A 19,511-nucleotide genomic window follows, 5' to 3' on the forward strand; every position below is an offset into this window, starting at 1 on the left:
TATTATGTTGTTCGTTTTGTATGTTTAATTATTGTAAACAGCGAAATAAATTATGTACAAATGAATAAAATTGAATAAGGAAATACAAAAAAAAAGAATATCAAAATAGTATAAAATAACAAATTAAAAAAAAATTGAAATAAATAAAGAAAAAAAACAATGGATATATATTAAAATAGGTTATGGATAAAATAAAAAATCGGAAAACTGGTTAAGGATAGAACAAAAGACAATGAATATTTAAAATATTTTCGTTGCATATAGCAAAATAGATGGACTAATCATTATTAACAAATCTGCATAAGCATTCGAAAATGTTCAAGCATGATTGAAAATCCTCAAAATTTAATTTAAAGACAATATATTTCGGTACATTCTTTTTAAAATTTTTATTTTTTCCTTTTTTCAGATCATCATTTATTCCTTTACTTCCTTCTTCATTCTTTTTAGATTTACGTTTTGGTACATCATCTTGTATTGTTTTATTTCGTCGGAGTAGTAAATAGATCGGATAAAACAGGAGTGTGCTGCGTAAACAAAACAGAATGTAAATAATATATATAATATAATATTGTATTTTAAAGAGTGGGTTGGTAAAAATATCAAACTTACAAAAGGTGTTTTATATGTTTCATGTGAACGCTTACCATTTTAGAAGAAACATAAAAAATGTGAAAAATCCGAAGCCTTTCGATCCAGTACATCGGGTCTCTATGTTCGTTTTATTTTTATTATATTTTTCTTTATTGTTTTTTCCATCATTGCTTGGACTTTTAAATAATGGTGAATATATATTATTATAATTTTTCTCAATTTTAGAAAGAAATTTAAAAAATTTATTCGGATTATAGTATACATTTTCCATTATATTCATATTGTTTCGAACCGTAATATTAATTGTTATCATATAATTTTGATTGGTATTATTTAAGTTGATTATTTCATTTTTTTTTGTTAACGCTAGTTCGGAATTGAAAAAGTATATAATGTTTTTATTTTCTTTGGGGTCGTTAGATCCTAGGCTCTTGTTGTAGAACGAGGACTCGACACTGTTGTGTTCGTCGCACGTCGCATGGTCGGCTGTGAAGAAAAAAAAACGGATGAAATGGATGAACATAATCAAAAGTAAGTAAGGCATAGCATGATATGTAGATTAGAGAAGTGAAACTTACCTAGGTCGGGGGTATTTCTAGAGGGATTCTTTCGGAAGAAACGACTTTCCTTTCGGTTGTAAAATCGGTTAATAGTAAAGCTGTTTGTGACAGTATGTATAATGACATCAATTTTTTTTAAATCGTTTTTTCTAAACAGGAATAATACATTACTTTCTTGTATATAAAAAAATAATTCTTTTGTATAAACAAAGTAGTTAATTTTATTTTGAGTTTTAATATCAACAAAATCTTGATAAGTTAAAAATATTTTAAATGGTTCCTTAAGTGATATATATTTATTTAATACTTGATTTATTTTGATATAGCTAATGGTGCTTATATGATTAATATTATTTGTATTTAAAAAGTCAAGACAATTTTTATTAGTTTGATAATACACTAGCTTGATGCATGATCTAAGAAATGCTTGAAATGTATTATTAATAGTTAGTAAGCATAATAATGAGAATACTATATGCCCAAGTATAAAAGTTTTGAATATTGTAAATATAATTAAAAAGAAATTAAATATAAATGCAAATTTTCTTTTTTTGGTTGTATTTAATTTTACATTTGTTTTAATAATATTATTTTCTCTTGATATATCTTTTTTATTTTTTTTGATTTTATATAATATATTATAATAAACTAAGCTAAACATATTTAAATATAAACTTATATAATAATAAAATAATTTTGTCAAATTAAAATTGTGATATTCTTCAATATTGTTGGAGACTAATGGTTTATTTCTTTCATACTTTTTATTTCTTAAAAATATTCTATTTGAATTGTTAATATTTATTTTATCGATTATGTTGATAAGTGATTGTAATATGAGTGTAACAGAAAATAAGAGCGATAATATCAGTTCTATATTTAATACATACATTCCTAAAAATAGACGTCTTATTTTTCGAATTAAATACGTTATCTTATTCCAGCATTCTGTTATAAATGATATAGATGCCATAAAAATATTTTGTTTTTTTTTATTTTGTGTCTGTTTTTTTTCTTTCTCTCTCTTTTCTATGTGATAATTGAGAAGTTCATTTTGATTATCATCAAGGGTGTTATTTTTTTTATTGTCAAAATTTAAGTAGCTTAATGATATGCTATCATCTTGTAGTATTAAATTTTCTAATTCTATTTTTTTATCATCATTTAAAGTGGGTTCTATAGAACCATTATCAGTATAATCTGAATAGCTCATTTTTTTTATATTATTTTTTTTTTCAATTTCGAAACTTATACTATTTTTAATGCTATTTAAATGTTTGTCTTCATAAATTGTATTATTTTCACAAGATGAATTATAATCATTTAATAAATGCATAATATATTTTTCATTTCCCATGATATCTTCCTTTTCATCGATCAATGAGCTTTCGTTCGATCCATCAAAAAAGTTGAAAATATCTCCCTTGTTTTGAATTTTTGAAAACAAATGTGCATCCCCTAAATTATCAGCATTATTATGATCTACAAATGAGATACTATCAAGTTCGCCATGCATTCTATATGATAAATTATTTCTTGGTGATAAGATTTTTTTTTTATTTTGTTCGATTTCATATTCTTTATCTTCAATTTCGTTATCCTTTAATATTGTAAAGAACTCAGAAAAAGATTTCTTAACATGTGCTATGAAAGAGGTTGGACTTCCAATGATATTAAACGAGATTAACAAATTTGATAAATTTACAATTGTTTGATTGTAATAAAAGTTTAATAAAAAATTAAATAAATTATTGGAACTTGTAAATATATGAATATTTGATAAGCTTTTTAATATGATATTACAATTTGAAATATCTCCCAATTTGTTATATGCACTTATATATTCTTCATAAAACGTGTCGTTAATATTATTATTATTTAATTCCTTTTTATATTCCGATTTAAAGTTTAATAATATATTTATTTTGTCTATACATACATATTGTAAATATACATGCTTACTTGTTTCAGCTTTTTCACAATTATATGGTGTAATCATATTATTTTTTCCATTATCATCTTCTTTAACATACTTATCAATATTTCGATATACTTTATCTTTTACTAATTGATTTTGTTCTATGTCATTATTAAACTCAGCATTATCATCTTCTAAGATTAAACAGTTGTTTACTTCACCACATGCTAAGCATCTATTATCTATATCTTTCTTTCCTCCTACATTTTCATTTAACAAATTTGAAGAATAATAATTATCTCTAATGTCATTATTTTTTTTATTTTCAATACTAAATTCTTTTTGATCATCATTGAGCGTGTAAGTATACATAGTCGGATCTGCTGCATCACTTTCGTGTAACTTTTTAGTATTCCCTTCTTCATTTTCAAAATTCTGATCCGTGTAAAAAGTTTTATAAAAGTAAAATAAAACAGTAATTGAATTTATGTCTGCATTTATTACAAGTGGTTTTATACTTAATAAAAAGTATTTAAAGAAAAGGGTTTCGAATTTTTCTACATATTGAAAATTACAAACTATAAATCCGGAGTTATCATTAAAATTTTCGGTAGTGTCATATATTTTATCAAGTCTATAATCTGGGAATGCAAAACCTCTATCCTTTAAATCGAATTGAGAACCGACTGAGGATACAATTGAATATTGATCTTCGTTTTTTATATATTTATTTTTTTTTAAAAATAAATTTCTTTTTGATTCAAGCTTATTCATAAATATTCGCATGTTATTTTTTTTTAAATTAATTTCATCGTTTGTATATAATAATGCATAAACACTAAGATATTTGTAAATAGCATATGATAAAATATTCTTAATTTTAATATCAACATTGTAATATCCAATATTTTCTATATATTCCTTTTTTACAAATAAATTATTAAGTTCAAATGAAATTAAATAATTTGATGATTCTTCTAGCAAGTTTAGTTTTATTCCTTTTAATGATAATTGGATATTTGTATAAAATTTTATTTGATAATTTGAATTTTTTTTTGAAAAATTTCCATTATTTCCAGTAACTTGATTATTATTAGATGTACGTGAATGTGTTATATTATTATCCAAACTTTTTATCTCATCTATATTTTCATATTCTTCCTCTTTGTCTGAAAAGCATTTTTGCATAATTTCATTAAACTCAACGCTTTTAGTGTTACGTAGAAATGCTGGATAGATCTTTTTCAAACCTTTTAATTTTTTTTCATTGTTTTTTATTTTTCTAAATATATAATCGCTTAATTTTCGTTTTTCTTTTATATTTTTACTTAATGCATAATAGCTACCTTCCTCTTCCTCACTGACCTTATCATTGTCTACATGGTTACGTATCGAACTTTCCAAGTTGTTGGCAAATATCAAATTTTCAGATACTTGATGTGAAAACTTTCTTTTATCATAATTATCATATAAGAATTTGTTAATCGTTTTTTTTTTTTTTTTCTTTCCTCTTATTGTCTTTTTCATAAATAGGGCCTTAAAATTTTGTTCATCAAATTTTTTCATCTGACTAAAACTATTATTTTTGTTTGTATCATATTCTATAATTTGTTTGGTAGACATTTTATTTGATATAATTTTTGTGCTTTTTTTTTTTCTTTTTTCATATTTATTTTTATCTTTTTTATTTTTTAAGTCTAGATTTTTTAAAATAAAAAGGGATCGTATGTTGAAATATTTTTTTGTTTTTTTCATTTTCCTTTCAGTCTGTTTTTGTTTTTGTTTTTTCTTTTTTGCTTTTGTATAAATAGCATTAAATGGATTTTTATTAATAATTTTAAATTCTTTTAAAAAGTTTTTTTTTTTTTTTTTTGATTTTCTATATCTTACAAACTTTTGTTTAGTTCTTACATCCTCATCTCTATTCTTTTTTAATTTAAATTTTCTATAAAAATTTATTTTTACAATTTTTTTTTTTTTTTTTTTATTCGATTTATCAAGTTTTTTCTCTTCGCTTAGTTTAATAAAACTTTTACTATTTACAAAATAGTCTAATTGATTCTCTAACGTTTTTGTATTTATTTCATCAAGACAGAAAACTCGTTTTCCATTTTCAATTTTGGTTGATACGTTTATTTTTCTATTATCATTTATAACTATACAATTATGTTCTTTAACAATGTCTACATTACAATAAAAAACATACACACCAACTTTTTTTAAAACTAAAAAGAATTTCACAACTTTAGGTTTTGACATATCAGTCCATCCAAATATTTCTTTATCATATGGCTTTAACATATTTATTATTTTTTTTTTCGTTTTTCTTTGATAATATACTAAGCAATAATTTGTATTATTATGTATGATTGTATCTGGATTATTATCAATCGATATGTTAATTTCAATACTTGTGTTACTATTTAGTGTGATGTTAACTTCTGATATGACATTTTCTTCTTTATAATAGTAGCTTGTTTTTTGTTTTACAATCGATTTATTTTGGTTTTCACTTTTGCAAACCTGTTCGTTTTCGTAATATTTCATAACAGACTCGTTTGTGTTTGCATTACACTCTTCATTCATATTTATAACAAAATTTCTCACAGATTCAATGCTATTTTTAATTGACAAAGCGATATCTCCTGGTTCGTTTTCATCATCTAATAAAAGGATTGTTTCATTTTGTGTCTTAATATTTTCTGAATATTTAATTCCATCTACTATCTTCGTCTTATTATACATATCAAATTGTTTATTCTGTTCGATAAGCATATTTGTAGTTTCGTTTTTTTCAACGTGTTCTGTTGCTATATTGGGAACTTCATTTGTTTCCAACTGTTCAGGCAAACTTTGTACCTTTATGAGTGCCTTGTGAAATATTTTGCTGCTTCCTACTTTCTCGATATCTATAAGACTTGTGTAAAACTGATTAAATAGTTCTTCTCTTTGCTTGAAAGTGTTGTCGTTTTTATCGATATTTATTAAGTATGTTGAATTTTTTGTTTTTTTTGCAATTTTCTTTTTTAAATAATGATAAACTAAATGTTTAGCGTCTTGATATTTTTCCATATGTTCGTAGCTGTCCTTTTGAAATTGTATATTATTATTGATATAATCATTTATATTTGTGTAAGAAAATTTAAGATAATATTTATTTGCATGTAGGGGGTGATAGTAAAAAGATTCATGAGGTTTAATTTCGAATACATTAAATATTTTATTTGTTACTGACGATTTAGGTTCGTCATCTATGTTTGTATTCATTTTATTTTGTTTAACTTCCTTTTCAGATATAATTTTTTCATTTTTATTTTCAATTTGTGATAATGTTTTGCTGTCCTTTTTAATTATTTTAAATTCTTTACATATTTCCTGAACATACAATGTATGATTTGTATTATTAACAATTGTATATCTATTATTAATCGTAATAATTTTTGTATTATATATATTTCCATATATAGTAATATTTAGAGATAAGAATAAATATTTATTTTTTTTATTTTGTTTACATGTTAATATAATTTTTTTATTTAAACAGACTTCATTAATTTTTAATTTTTTTGAAACAAATAATTTATTATTATGCATTATTTTTAAAACGACCTTAGTTGTTTCCAATTCTCCAAAAAGCATACAAGTATTTTTTTTCACTTTTTGTGAATTAGCATTTGATTGTATAATTATATCATTATCTAGATTATTTTGAAAATAAAAATATGAATATAATAATAGTTGTAAAACACTACTATCTATTATTTTTTTAAAACTATTTACATTATTTGTAGAACTGAAATCTGTTTTTCTACGTAGTACAATATTAAGATAAAAGAATCTCGGAATTTCTTGACATAATTTTTCATAATTTTTTGATGATAAATAGACACGTTTTTTTGATGAACTTGAAGAATATGCTGCTATTGTATTACTTATTGTTGCTTTTCTTCGAAATAAATTAAATCGAAATTGTTTTTTTTTATAAATTATATCATTCTTTGTATCATGAATACATCCTATACGCATTTTTATTTGAACGTACTTACTATTTGTATTATTTAATTGATGGATTGGAATTTTTTTTGAAAAAAAATGAAAAGTATAAGTTATTTCATTATCTTCTCCATTATTAGTTGAATTTCCATTTATTTGATAAAAGAATTTAATATACGTTGGTATGTTATCTAAATGTTTTACACTTTTTGGAAGAATTGTTTCTTTTTTGATTTTCTTTATTTTTTTGGGTATATTATTTATATTATATTTTTGATAATATCCAATAGAAATATCATTAAACATCAAATTATGAACTTCAAAAATATAATCAATTAAAACTCCAAATGTATAAAATTTATTTATTTCTAAATTCTTTTGTTCGCATATTAGAGTATTACTAAAATTACTTTGTTTTTTAGCTGAAAATATTATTTTTTTTAAGTTTTCATTTTTTGCATCATTTTCGACTGAGCATATAACATCGTTTCCATTTGGGATTGTCTTTTCCTTCTGTTCTTCTGTTAAGCAATTGTTTTGAATGTCAATACTGTTTTCGTTTACTTCTACATTTATTATATGATCACTTTGAGAATGTTCTACCGTTGCAGTATTTTTATTTCCATTATTTTGGTCGTCTATTTCTGGATTATCTTCTTCATCCCTCGATGAGCTTTCATAATAATATTTAATTCTTCGAGATAAGTTCGAACTTTTTCTATTCCTATGAATGGTACCTAAATATCTTTCATTGGTCTTTATACTATCAATACTCATTAATATATTATTTTTTGCACTATTTAAATGGTTCTTGTTTTTTTTTTCATGTTTTTCATATAGTGTCATAAATTTCATAAGGTAGTTCGAATCTGGGATCTGTTTTAATTCGGTACTATGTTTTTCTTCATACACATCTATTTGTTTATTAGCATTTGCAGTGTCATCCCGATTATCATCACCGTTGTCATCACTTGCTATAACAAGCTGTTCACGATTCGTTATAATATTATTTAATACATTGTTTTGTTTATAATTAAGTAAGCCATCTTCATTTTTATACTTCCCATTTCCATACTTACTATTTGGATCACAGCAAATAACTTTTATTGTCTTTAATTTTAGAGTTTGTGAAAATAAATTATACTTTTGAAAATCGTAAGAGTGTCTATATATAATTTCTCTTATACTTGAATTGCTAAACAGTTTTCGCGCTCCATTCTTTTTTAAAAAGTTAAAGATGTCTAGATAACATTTTTTATTGCTGTAATATTTATTTATGTAATAATTATAAACGTCTTTTTTTACTATATATATATTATTAATATCTTTTATACTATTATTCATATTTTTTTCGTTAATATAAATTTTAAGTTTTTTTAAAATTTTATTTAACTTATATTTGTAAGACTCTTTGATTTGTTGTAAATTTATTTTATTTTCAACTTCGATTTGTTGTAAATTTATTTTATTATCTTGATCTATGGGTGTACTTAAAAAGTTGTAGTTCGAATTGATTGGAATAATATTATGCATATTGTTTCCTATGAAATTATCTATGAATACGCCACTATTATGCGTTTCGTTATCTTCTAAACTGTTTTTTTGTAAATTATCAACCCGCATAAAACTATTTGTATAATCATCATTTTCTATTTCATTTTTTTTATATAGAGCATGTTCATAATCTATGTAGTAGCTCCTGTTATTTTTACTTAAAGTGTTTATATCCGAATAGGTGTCGCTAACCTTTTTGGAATTATTTGTTTTAATCAAATTTGTATTAATAAAATGTTCGTCGCTTTTTTCTATAAATTCATTATTTTTCTTTTTCATATAATCATATATTACTAAAAGAGGCATAAAAGAAATGATTGGGAAGTAGTATTTTTCATTTGATTTCAAAACGGTTTTCGTTCCCTTTAATGAATATTTTTTTTTATTTATATTGATGTTTTGATTATATATAAACAGCTCGTTGAAAAGTAGAAAATAATAAATTATAGGATGATATAATACAACAAAATTAGTGCTTGTAGTGTTATGAATAAATAAGTTTGAAGAAAAATAAATTGTTACGACCCCTTTATCATCAATATTTGTTTGTATATATAATTTGATAAATGTTTTAAAGACTTTATTTTTGACACTATATTCGTTATACATATCATAATTATTATCATATTTTTTTATAATAATTTTTTTTTTTTCATCACTCTTTTTCAAATCATATATAATTGGTATAAATCGAATATCACAAGTATTTTTATTTCTTTCTATATCTACTATTTCATAAATATAATTAAATAATTTGATAATAACAGCAAGTTCACACACCTTTCCATTCTCATCCTTTAATAATCCACCATGTCCGTTATTAGGTAATTCATAAAATATAAATTTATTTTTATTTCCATTATTTTTTACACTATCATTTCCATCTTTTTTGTCATTATAATTTTGAACTTTACTTCTAAGTGATTGTTTAAATCGTAAATTTATTGTCAAGCCAGTGAAATTATAAATTTTTGATGTAACATTTATACTATTATCATATAGATTATCTTTAAATCCGATTCCATTTTTTGGATTATTTTGATTCTTTATAACAAAAATGTTATTAAAAAAGTTTAATAGTTTTGAATTCATTTGTTGTTCTTTTCTTCGTATCTCTGCATCTATATCTTCATATGTTGCTTCAATACTAGTTTTGTATTTGTCTAACAGCATTGTAGAATAATTTATAATTAAATCCTTTATTTTGTTTGTATATAATATATTAATATATGATGTCTCTATATTAAAATTGAGTATATTCATTTTGTTTTTCCAATTTTCGAAAGATAATAAAATTTCAACTTTTTCTATTAAACTGTCATATAATATTTTATAATTATCATATACATCTATATTAAGATAAAAATTGATGAAATTATTTATATTATATTTTTTTTGAAAAAATATTTTAATATCAAACATACTAATATTTATAAGGGGCATATTTAAATTACTATGTCCTTCATATAAACTTAAACGAAAATCATCTAGAAAATATTCGAATAATATATCATTTGTTTCGTTATATAAATAATTAAGTATATCATTAATTATATTTTTATTTTCGCTAGTTGTATTTAAATTTGTAGAATTATTTTGTCCATACTTTTCATTATTAATACTGTTGTTAATATTAGTTTGTATTTTATTTATATAATTCATAAAATAATTAAAATTGTTATAACAAATTATCAAATTTTTAATTATTTCACTTGAAAAATTTATTATTATTGGATCATTATCAAATCGGATTATTTTTTTTATAGAAGTTTTTATATTAAAATTTTTTCCTCTATCTAAAACGTTACTAGACATTGCAGTGAAATATGTATTTACCGAATTTAATTTTTGATAATTGTCATCTATATTTATATCTTCGTAACTACTACTTTCTTCATCGATTTCTAGACTTTCATTATTCTGCTTTTTTCTCATATTTATTTGAAATCGAAAATCGTTTAAAATTGTTTCACTCGTTTTATCTTTACAATTGAAGTTCAGTATACAGATTTTCCACCGTCGACTTTTTTTGTGTTTGTACATCTGGAGGGACGGCACAACTAGCTTGCTCCCGAAGTTTCGGACCTGCACATTCTGCAAGTTCTCCTCGTTCTCTGCAAAGGTGATAAGTAAGAAGTGATATGTAACAAGTGAAAGCATGGAAAATGAAGGAAAAAACGCATGTACAGACAGCACTCGAGTGGTGAAACGTGTGAAACTTACCGTTGACGGACTTGTAGGAACACGAAAAATGAAACTCCATAGTAGGCAAAAAGGAGGTGTATAAATTATTCTTTGTATTTTCATAATAAGTGTATTCATAAATAGATAGTTTGTAAATTGGAATATATATTTTATTATTTTGTAAAAAGAGTGTGTAATTATATTTGGGAATATTTGCATCTGATTTTTCATTAATACTATTATAGGAATATGCAGCAAAATCAGAAATTTTTTTTATTTTTTCATATTTTAAATTTAATTTAGTAAACCATTTATATACATTTATAAAATAAATATAATCAATAATAACTTCAAAATTAACTAAATGAAATGCTATATTTTGTATATCTTCCATTTCTTTAGGTTTAACAATTTCTACTTCTTCATATTCTTCATCTTCGTTTTCATAATCATTTCCTTCTTCATCATATTCATCTCCATATTCATTTTGTAAACCTTCTGTATTTTTTACTTCTATTTCATTTGAATAGGCACGTTGACTTACTGATTCATCCATAGAAATTGCACCTGTTTCTAAATTTTCCACGTTATCTTCTGCACCGTTTTCGACACCCTCTGGTGCAATATCTCCAACCTTTTCAACGTTCTCAACATTATCATTTTCCATAATTTCGAACGAATAATATTCATTAATATCATCTTTGTTAATATCTAAACATTTCGATTTTTTTAAAGCTCGAAAAGTAGATATATCCAGTTCGGGAGCCCTCTTTTTCTGTGACTCATCTTTGTCCCATCGTGACGGCTCGTCTTCATCATCACTTTTGCTTACCCTGCCTTTCAAAGGTCCTTTTACACTTTCATCCACCGTTTCATTCACAGTTTCGTTCACAGTTTCGTTCACGTTTTCGTGGTTCGGCGCATGATCCGATTGGTCGTTCGCTTCGCCAGCCATTTCTCCGGTTATTTCGTTCGAGCTTTGTGTATTTTGTACTGACATAAATTTTTCATTTTCATCTGTAGCATTACTAGCTTCATTACTCTGTTCAATGAGGTTCACATCTTCAGGATTTTTTAGGGGACAACTTTCATCAATAGGATTATTATCATTATTTGTATTAACATTTTCAGCAACATTTGTCAAACTTTCTAAACTAGTTTTTTCGTTTTCTGCACTTTGTGAAGGTTTTTCAATGATGCTATTATTTATGTCGATACTTATGTTTGCCATCTCTATACTAGTGTTTGTCACTTCAATACTAGTAGTAGGTATATCTACAGGGGCATTACCAATTTCTACGCTACTAATTCCTGCCTCTATACTACTTGGGCATATTTCAAGAGTATCGGCTGGATTTTTATTATTTGTTTCAGGAGCATTAAATGTGAAATAATCAGCATTTAAACTATTATAATAATTTGGATGAGAAAAATCGATACTTTTTTTGTTAAATCTTTTATTTACATTATCAAAATGAATTTTTTTTGGATCTTCAGAAATAATTATAGATGTATCATTATATAATTCTTGATAACCATTAATTTTTTTAGTGGGTTCTTCAATTGGAATTTCATTATTAGATGTAACATTTTTATCCTTAACATTTGGAGTATCAATATTACTTAAACTTGTATTATATTTATTAATTTTATCAATTTGTGCATTTTTATAATCATATGAAAATATGAAATCTCCATTTTTAGCTAGCTTTAATATACTATTATATAAATAGATTCCATTTTGGTTACTATTTTTTTTATCATATAATTTAGAATCGATTTTATTTATTTTATTTTGTTGATGTTTATTTTCAAATGCACCAACTGAATTTAAATTATAATATTTATCATTGTTATAATAACGATTAGCATTAAAATTCTGTTCGTCTTGAATATCACAATTATTTTCACAAGTACTAGCATCATGTCTACTAATATGTGAATGATCTTGATACGATAAACAATTAAGAACATTGAATTTTTTTAAATTTAAAACGAATTTAGAAATTTGATCATCATTAAACATGTATAGTAAGACGTCATATATATGTATAGATATCATACGTTTATTTTTTTTGTAATTATTAAAATAAATTTTTATTTTACTTAAAAATGTGATTAATTCATGTTTATTACTATTGGGTATTTCATTGGTTACATTTCTATCAACTTTATTATATGCTTTTTCATAATTTAAAAAGTTTTTTTTTTTTTTTTTCATATTTTTTTGAACTTTTTGAATCTGTATAGGATCCTTTTTTACACTTGCATCATTTTCTGTATTAACACAAATAGTGATATCATTTTCATCATACTTTTCAATATCAATTATGTCACCATTTTCTACGTTAGTATCATTTAATGATATATTATTGTTTAAGTCTTCTTGAATGTTGTCACCGTTTTCCACCGTTGAATTGGGCAGATTATGTAAATCATGTAAATCGTGTAAATCGTGTATATTATGTAAATTATTTATACTGTTCGCTTCTTCTTCATTTTGATTTTCAGACACTCTTGGATAATCACTTGTTTCAATTTCTTTATCTACTAGACTTGAATCAGCTACTTCGACCGTTTTGTTCTCGTCATTTTCAGACAATAGCTCTTTGTCACTACTTATTTTATGAATAGATTTATTTTCAATTTCACTTTTATTATTAACCAAAGCATTGTCCAGTAACACTTGCAAAGTTTTATAACTTCTAAAATCAATTGTATTTAAATTTAAATAATCTGAATTATTTCTATTATATAAATATTCAAATATTTTATCAACATAGAATTTATAATGATAGTAAAAGAAAATTAATTTAAAAATATGTTTATCATCAAAATTGAAATATAAATATTGTTTATAATTTGTATGAATAAACGTCATTCTTTTTTCATTCCCATCTTTAAAATTATATATGATTGTATCAAATGATATTTTCAATGGTTTTAAAACGTATTTTTTATTTTTTGAATTTTCTTCTAATAATATTTTTTGAATCTTTTCATTACCTTTATTTTTCATAAAAAATAAAGAAAAATTAAAGCATGTCCTTTTTTGTTGAACTGCTGTAATCAATGTTTCTTTTTCTGAACAGGTAACACTACTATTGTCATCACTACTAATATCATTTATATCTTTATTTGAAAAACTTTTTTTTTTTTTTTTTTGATGGTTATACGAATTTGTATTTTCACTTTCACTATTGACATCTACTTTCCTTTTCTTTTTCTTATATCTATTTTTTCTTTTTTCCTTTTTCTCATTCATTACTTCACTATCAAAATCGAATATATCACCATGGATGTAACTACTATTACTGTTGTGAATATAATTACTATCATTATAATTAATACTATATATTTTAGATTTATAGGAAGAACTACTTAAATAATCAAATTTATTTTTTTCTACAATAGTAGATGTAATAATTGTATTACTAACATCATTTGATGAATCTATATTATTTGTTTCGGTTTCTTTTGTTTGATTTTTATTATTTTTTTTTTCAATTTTTTTTGATTTTTCGATATTTTTCAAATCATTAACTCGTAAGAAGTCTTGATAATATTTTTTGTATTCCATTTTTATTTTTTGATTATCATCACATATATCATTATCTGAGCTTAGCACTTTATTATAATAGGAGTTAGATATAGATACATTTTCTTTTTTAGAATCATTATAATATATATTTGAATATGATTTGTTTGACATTATTTTTGATTCATTTCCAATTATTCCTTTGGTCACACTTTTCTTATCATCATTGTTATTATTTATCAATTCGTTACGATTATTTATTTGGCTAATATCTGAATTAGAACCCTTTATTATGGAATCATTTGAACTTAATAATATATTATTATTTGGTATAGAACCCACATTAAGTGAATTGCTTACATCTAATTTAGATACATTTTCTTGATTTTCATTTTTATTATTTTCAAGCTTATTGCTATTATCAGTTATCATAGTTAAATTTTCTAAATACGTTTGAATATTTGTTTTTGTAAAAAAAAATGAATTTAAAGAAATTTTTTGGATCCTTGCTAGTAATGAATACTTTTTATTTATAATTAAATTTATATAAATATTGTTCATAAAATGAATATTAATATCTGCAAAATCTTTTTCGGATGATATATATAATTCTCTACAATATTTTTTTCCTAATAAATAATAGTAATATAAACTTTGATATGCTTTTATTTTTTTTTCAAAATCAAGACATTTAAAATCATAATTGATATTCATGATATTATATATTTCTTTAACACTTAATGTAATTAATAAATTTCGATTGCATCTAAAATAAATTTTATTTTGAGATGTATCAAATTTACTATAAACAAAAAATGATATAGCATTTTCATTTTCTTTATTTGTATTTTTAATTTCATTAGGATTTATTTTTTTATCATCTTTTGATTTGCTACTTATTTTATGATCATTTAATTTATTTTTGTCAACTTCTTTATTTTTATCTTGTCTAGCTTTTATATTATTTTTATTATGAATACTTTTTTCACTTTTAGAATCAATTATAGATGTAGAAGCACCACCATCTTTATCTAATCCTGTTTCGTTACTACTATTGTTACCAATTGTTGTTGTATCATTTCGATTGATTACACCTTGTGAAATACTATTACACACATCTGGGTTGAATAAATAATTCATATTTTTCCTTCGATTCTTTTTACTAAATGAATCTTTCTTCTTTCCTTTTGGATCAACATTTTCAATTGTGGTTGTTTTAAAAAGACTTAACAGAGGGTATTTTTTATTTTTATATAAAAATAAAACATTAATATCATTTAACAATATAAAATAAGCAAAATCATTATTAATATAATTTTTTAATGCTAATTCAAAATTGATCATATTTGCTTGTATTATTTTATTTGTTTTTTCATAACTATAAAAGTTGAGATTCATTTTTTTAAATATTAATTTAAAATTAAATACAACTGGCATTTTTTCCATTGATTTGGATTGCATATTTCGTATACTATGTAAATTTTCATCATTTTGATCATTTTGAATAACGGTATTTTTTTCTTGTTCCTTTTCGTTTTTCTTTATTTTATCATTAGAATCTAATTCAGTACTTGCATCTAAATTAGATGCACTACTTTTTAAAGAAGATGCATCATTCTTCACATTATTATTATTATTATTATCATTTTTTTGGGTAACAGTAACTTTATTATTTATGGAATTGATACTTGTTTTGTTTTCTTTTAAAATATTATTAACATGTTTTCTTAAACTATATATAATCTGAAAACTATGAGTGTATTCAAAATTTTCAAGAAAGTCTTTATCATATTTTTCTTTTTTTCGTTTTTTTATCAATTCCTTTTTATACATTAAAATTTCTTTTACTTCCGGTATATTCAACCATTCCTCTAAATACAATCCGTTAACAAAACAACTATAAATTAAATAAAAATTTACAATATCAAGTATATAACATAATTGTGTAAATGATAGATTAATATTAAAACTATCGACATGTAAAATAAATGTAATATATTCATTTTCTTTAAAATTTATATTTTCTTCTAATATATTAAAATTATCTATATTTGACAATTTGTTTTCTTTAACATTGGATTGTAAATTGGATTCGGTTTTATATAATTTTTTATCACTGATCATATTTTGTTTGCAATTTTCACAAATATGATTATTTTGTTTAGGATTATTTATTTGATTTTCATCTTTGACTGTAGGTGCATTATTGTTAACATTTGAATCTACGACGTCTTTTGTAGATTCTTCATGTTTTAATTTTTCGGAATCAATTTTTTTGCCACATATTTCACATTCTTCTTTATTTAATTTATTATCATCATCATTAAGATGCATATATTTATTTAAGAATTTTTCAAATATTCCTTTTTCTTTTTTTACTTCTTTACATTGGTATAGATATTTATCACAATGTGAACATTTTAAATCGAAATAATTTTTTTTTTTGAAAATGTATTTTGAATTATGATGCATATATTGTGTTGACTTTTCTAAAGATAATATTGTAGACAATACAACAATTGGAACTTCTGATATGATGTATTTTTTTTTATGTAAATTATTTGTAATGTCTTTTATTTTATTATATATTTCATCACCATTTCTATTTTTTTTTTTGTTTTTTTTACGTTTTTCTTCCTTTTTGATTATCTTATTTATCAAATATTTCGCTTTTTCATCTTCCATATAAAAAATACCATCTATAAATGAAAAATCTTTGTATATTTTATAGGAGTGATTATGAGTTTTAAAGCTAGTTATTCTTTTTACAAATAATCCTAGAATGTTTTTTTTTTTTTCAGATCCCTCTAATATCACTTCAACATTTTCTATATCAATAGATATATTATTATACAATTCATATAATAATGAATTTATTCCTTTATTTATTTTTTGATTTAAGTTAGGTCCACTACTATTTGTTTCTTCGATTTTTAAATTATTTTTTTTCACAATTTTTACACCATTAATTTCATCAACGATATTAAAATCGTTGAAGTTTTTTTCTTTTATAACAATTACGACATCTTTGATGGTTATGGTCGCTTTTTGAAACAGGTACAGGAGAGGAATCTAAGATGGAAAAAAGAAAAAATGAAAAAGGTTAGGAAGTGTATATAGATGAAGCAAGATATGGCTTACTATACCATACTATGATGTGCTTTATTTTGTGTCTACTTTTGTAATACCTGAAGGTCTAGAGAGCGGATGTATCCATACTTGATAGTGTAGGGAAGGTACAATATATCGAAAAACTTTTTCTTAATTTTAACATTCTGTAGATGTACTTTCCCTCTAATTAGCGATGTCTGTAATTGCTTCTCTTCAATATTTTCAAAAAAAGATGACAACAAAAAATTAACGATATTTTTGGATAACCCCTTTATCATTATTCACAAAAACTCGTTACATATTTCGAATAAACAATCAAACTAAAAATAATCGTTTATTATTTTATTACATTTACGCATATATATTAAATATATGCTAACTTCAAAAAAAAGAAAAACGGACAGTTAGTTATGACCCGATTTATCTTTTTATCATTATTATCTTCGACAAAAAAAAACAGAAGCGAGGAACAAGGGTATGGAAAATAAAACAAAAGTAGAAAATGATGATATATTAAAAGAATCAAAGTATATTAAAAAAGTTAAAATACATATTTAAAAAAAATTGAAATGAAATATATACTAATCCATTATAAATCATCTATGACTATGTATATATACACATACATATTATACAAAAAACGAATGAAAATAAAAACGGAAGATTAAACATGATTTGTTTTTCTTCATATATAGTGATCAATAGCAATATACACTATATAAATGTTTTTAGTATTATGTATACATATGGGAACATCTATATATAGAAGTATAGAGAGTTCCTTTAAAGCAAATAATATAAACAAACAGTTGTTGTCGTCATAATTATTAAATCAAAAAACTTACATTAAAAAATATATTAAAACAAAATATTCTAATGTTGTTGAAAAATCAGCATAACAAAATATAAACTTTATATTAATACAAATATAAATAGGTATATATAATATATTAGTATATGTTAAATATAGAAAATGTAATCATCTGCATATAAATAATATATCACATATAGCGCACATATATTATTCACATTCGTATGTTATTAGGAATATCTATAATATGATTCCTTTTATTTATAATTTTTTATTATATTTATTTTCTATAAAATCTATATGAAAAATTCTAAATAGAAAAAAAAAACAATTTTCCATTTTTACATTAAAAAAAAAATTAAATATATATTATTATAAATAATTACATGTATTAAAAAAATAGAATACCGAAATAATTTTTTTAGTAATAAAAAATTACTCCAATATTAATACATATATAATATTATATACAAAATCAATGGTAAATTATCGACGGTACAATAAATCGACGTAATATAATGGTATATGGGAAATTTAGAAAAATTCATTAACTGTGTTATTAAACCTATAAATGGAAAATATATTCAATGAAAAAGATGCACACCACGAAAAATAAAAAAAAAAATTATATTTTTATAATATATGTATCCTGACGAAGAAAACAAAAAAATAACTGTATAATATTTTCTACGTGTTTTCCAAATATATTTAACACATTTTACAATTTTCTATACTAGTACATATGCACATATTTACATACTATATAGATAGATGATCCATATTTTTTTATATTATTTTTATTATATTTTTTCAATTATTAACATATTTATAAAGAGAAAAATATGTAAAATTTAAATATTATAATTAAATTTCAATGCACATTTTTTATACCATGTGCACAATTCTCCACTTTAAAATAAAGTTTTCATATTTATAGTTGACAAAAAAAAAATGATATAAATATATATGTATATCTTAATTTTATAAAATGTAAAAAAAAAAAATAAAGTAAAATAAAGTAAAATATATTCAAATTAAATTTCACACATTTCGAACAAATAAAATACATCATGTAATATTTTTTTTTTCTGTTTTTTGGAAGTGTTAAAAAAAAATCATATTTTTAATTTTAAGCTATAATATATATTTTTCCAATTAAATAGGAAAGTTCAACCATAACCTTTAGAATAATAAAAAATAGAAAAACACACAATCGAAATATCTATAAAATTTGATGCACATGCATGT

The 19,511-nt window shown here is 22.6% G+C and overlaps 1 protein-coding gene across 1 annotated transcript; it reads right to left on the reverse strand.

The window, feature by feature from the left end:
• Nucleotides 1-277: 277 nt before the first annotated feature.
• PCHAS_0506000 (conserved Plasmodium protein, unknown function) lies at nt 278-17,730 on the reverse strand (the record flags this gene model as incomplete). Its single annotated transcript, XM_016800113.1, has 5 exons — nt 278-527; nt 648-1,080; nt 1,173-10,733; nt 10,843-17,413; nt 17,530-17,730. The coding sequence occupies 5 exons, from the start codon at nt 17,728-17,730 to the stop codon at nt 278-280; spliced, it is 17,016 nt and encodes a 5,671-aa protein (XP_016655159.1).
• Between the last annotated feature and the right edge of the window lie 1,781 nt (nt 17,731-19,511).

This window comes from Plasmodium chabaudi (genome assembly GCF_900002335.3).
Source record: "Plasmodium chabaudi chabaudi strain AS genome assembly, chromosome: 5".
Lineage (NCBI taxonomy): Eukaryota > Apicomplexa > Aconoidasida > Haemosporida > Plasmodiidae > Plasmodium > Plasmodium chabaudi.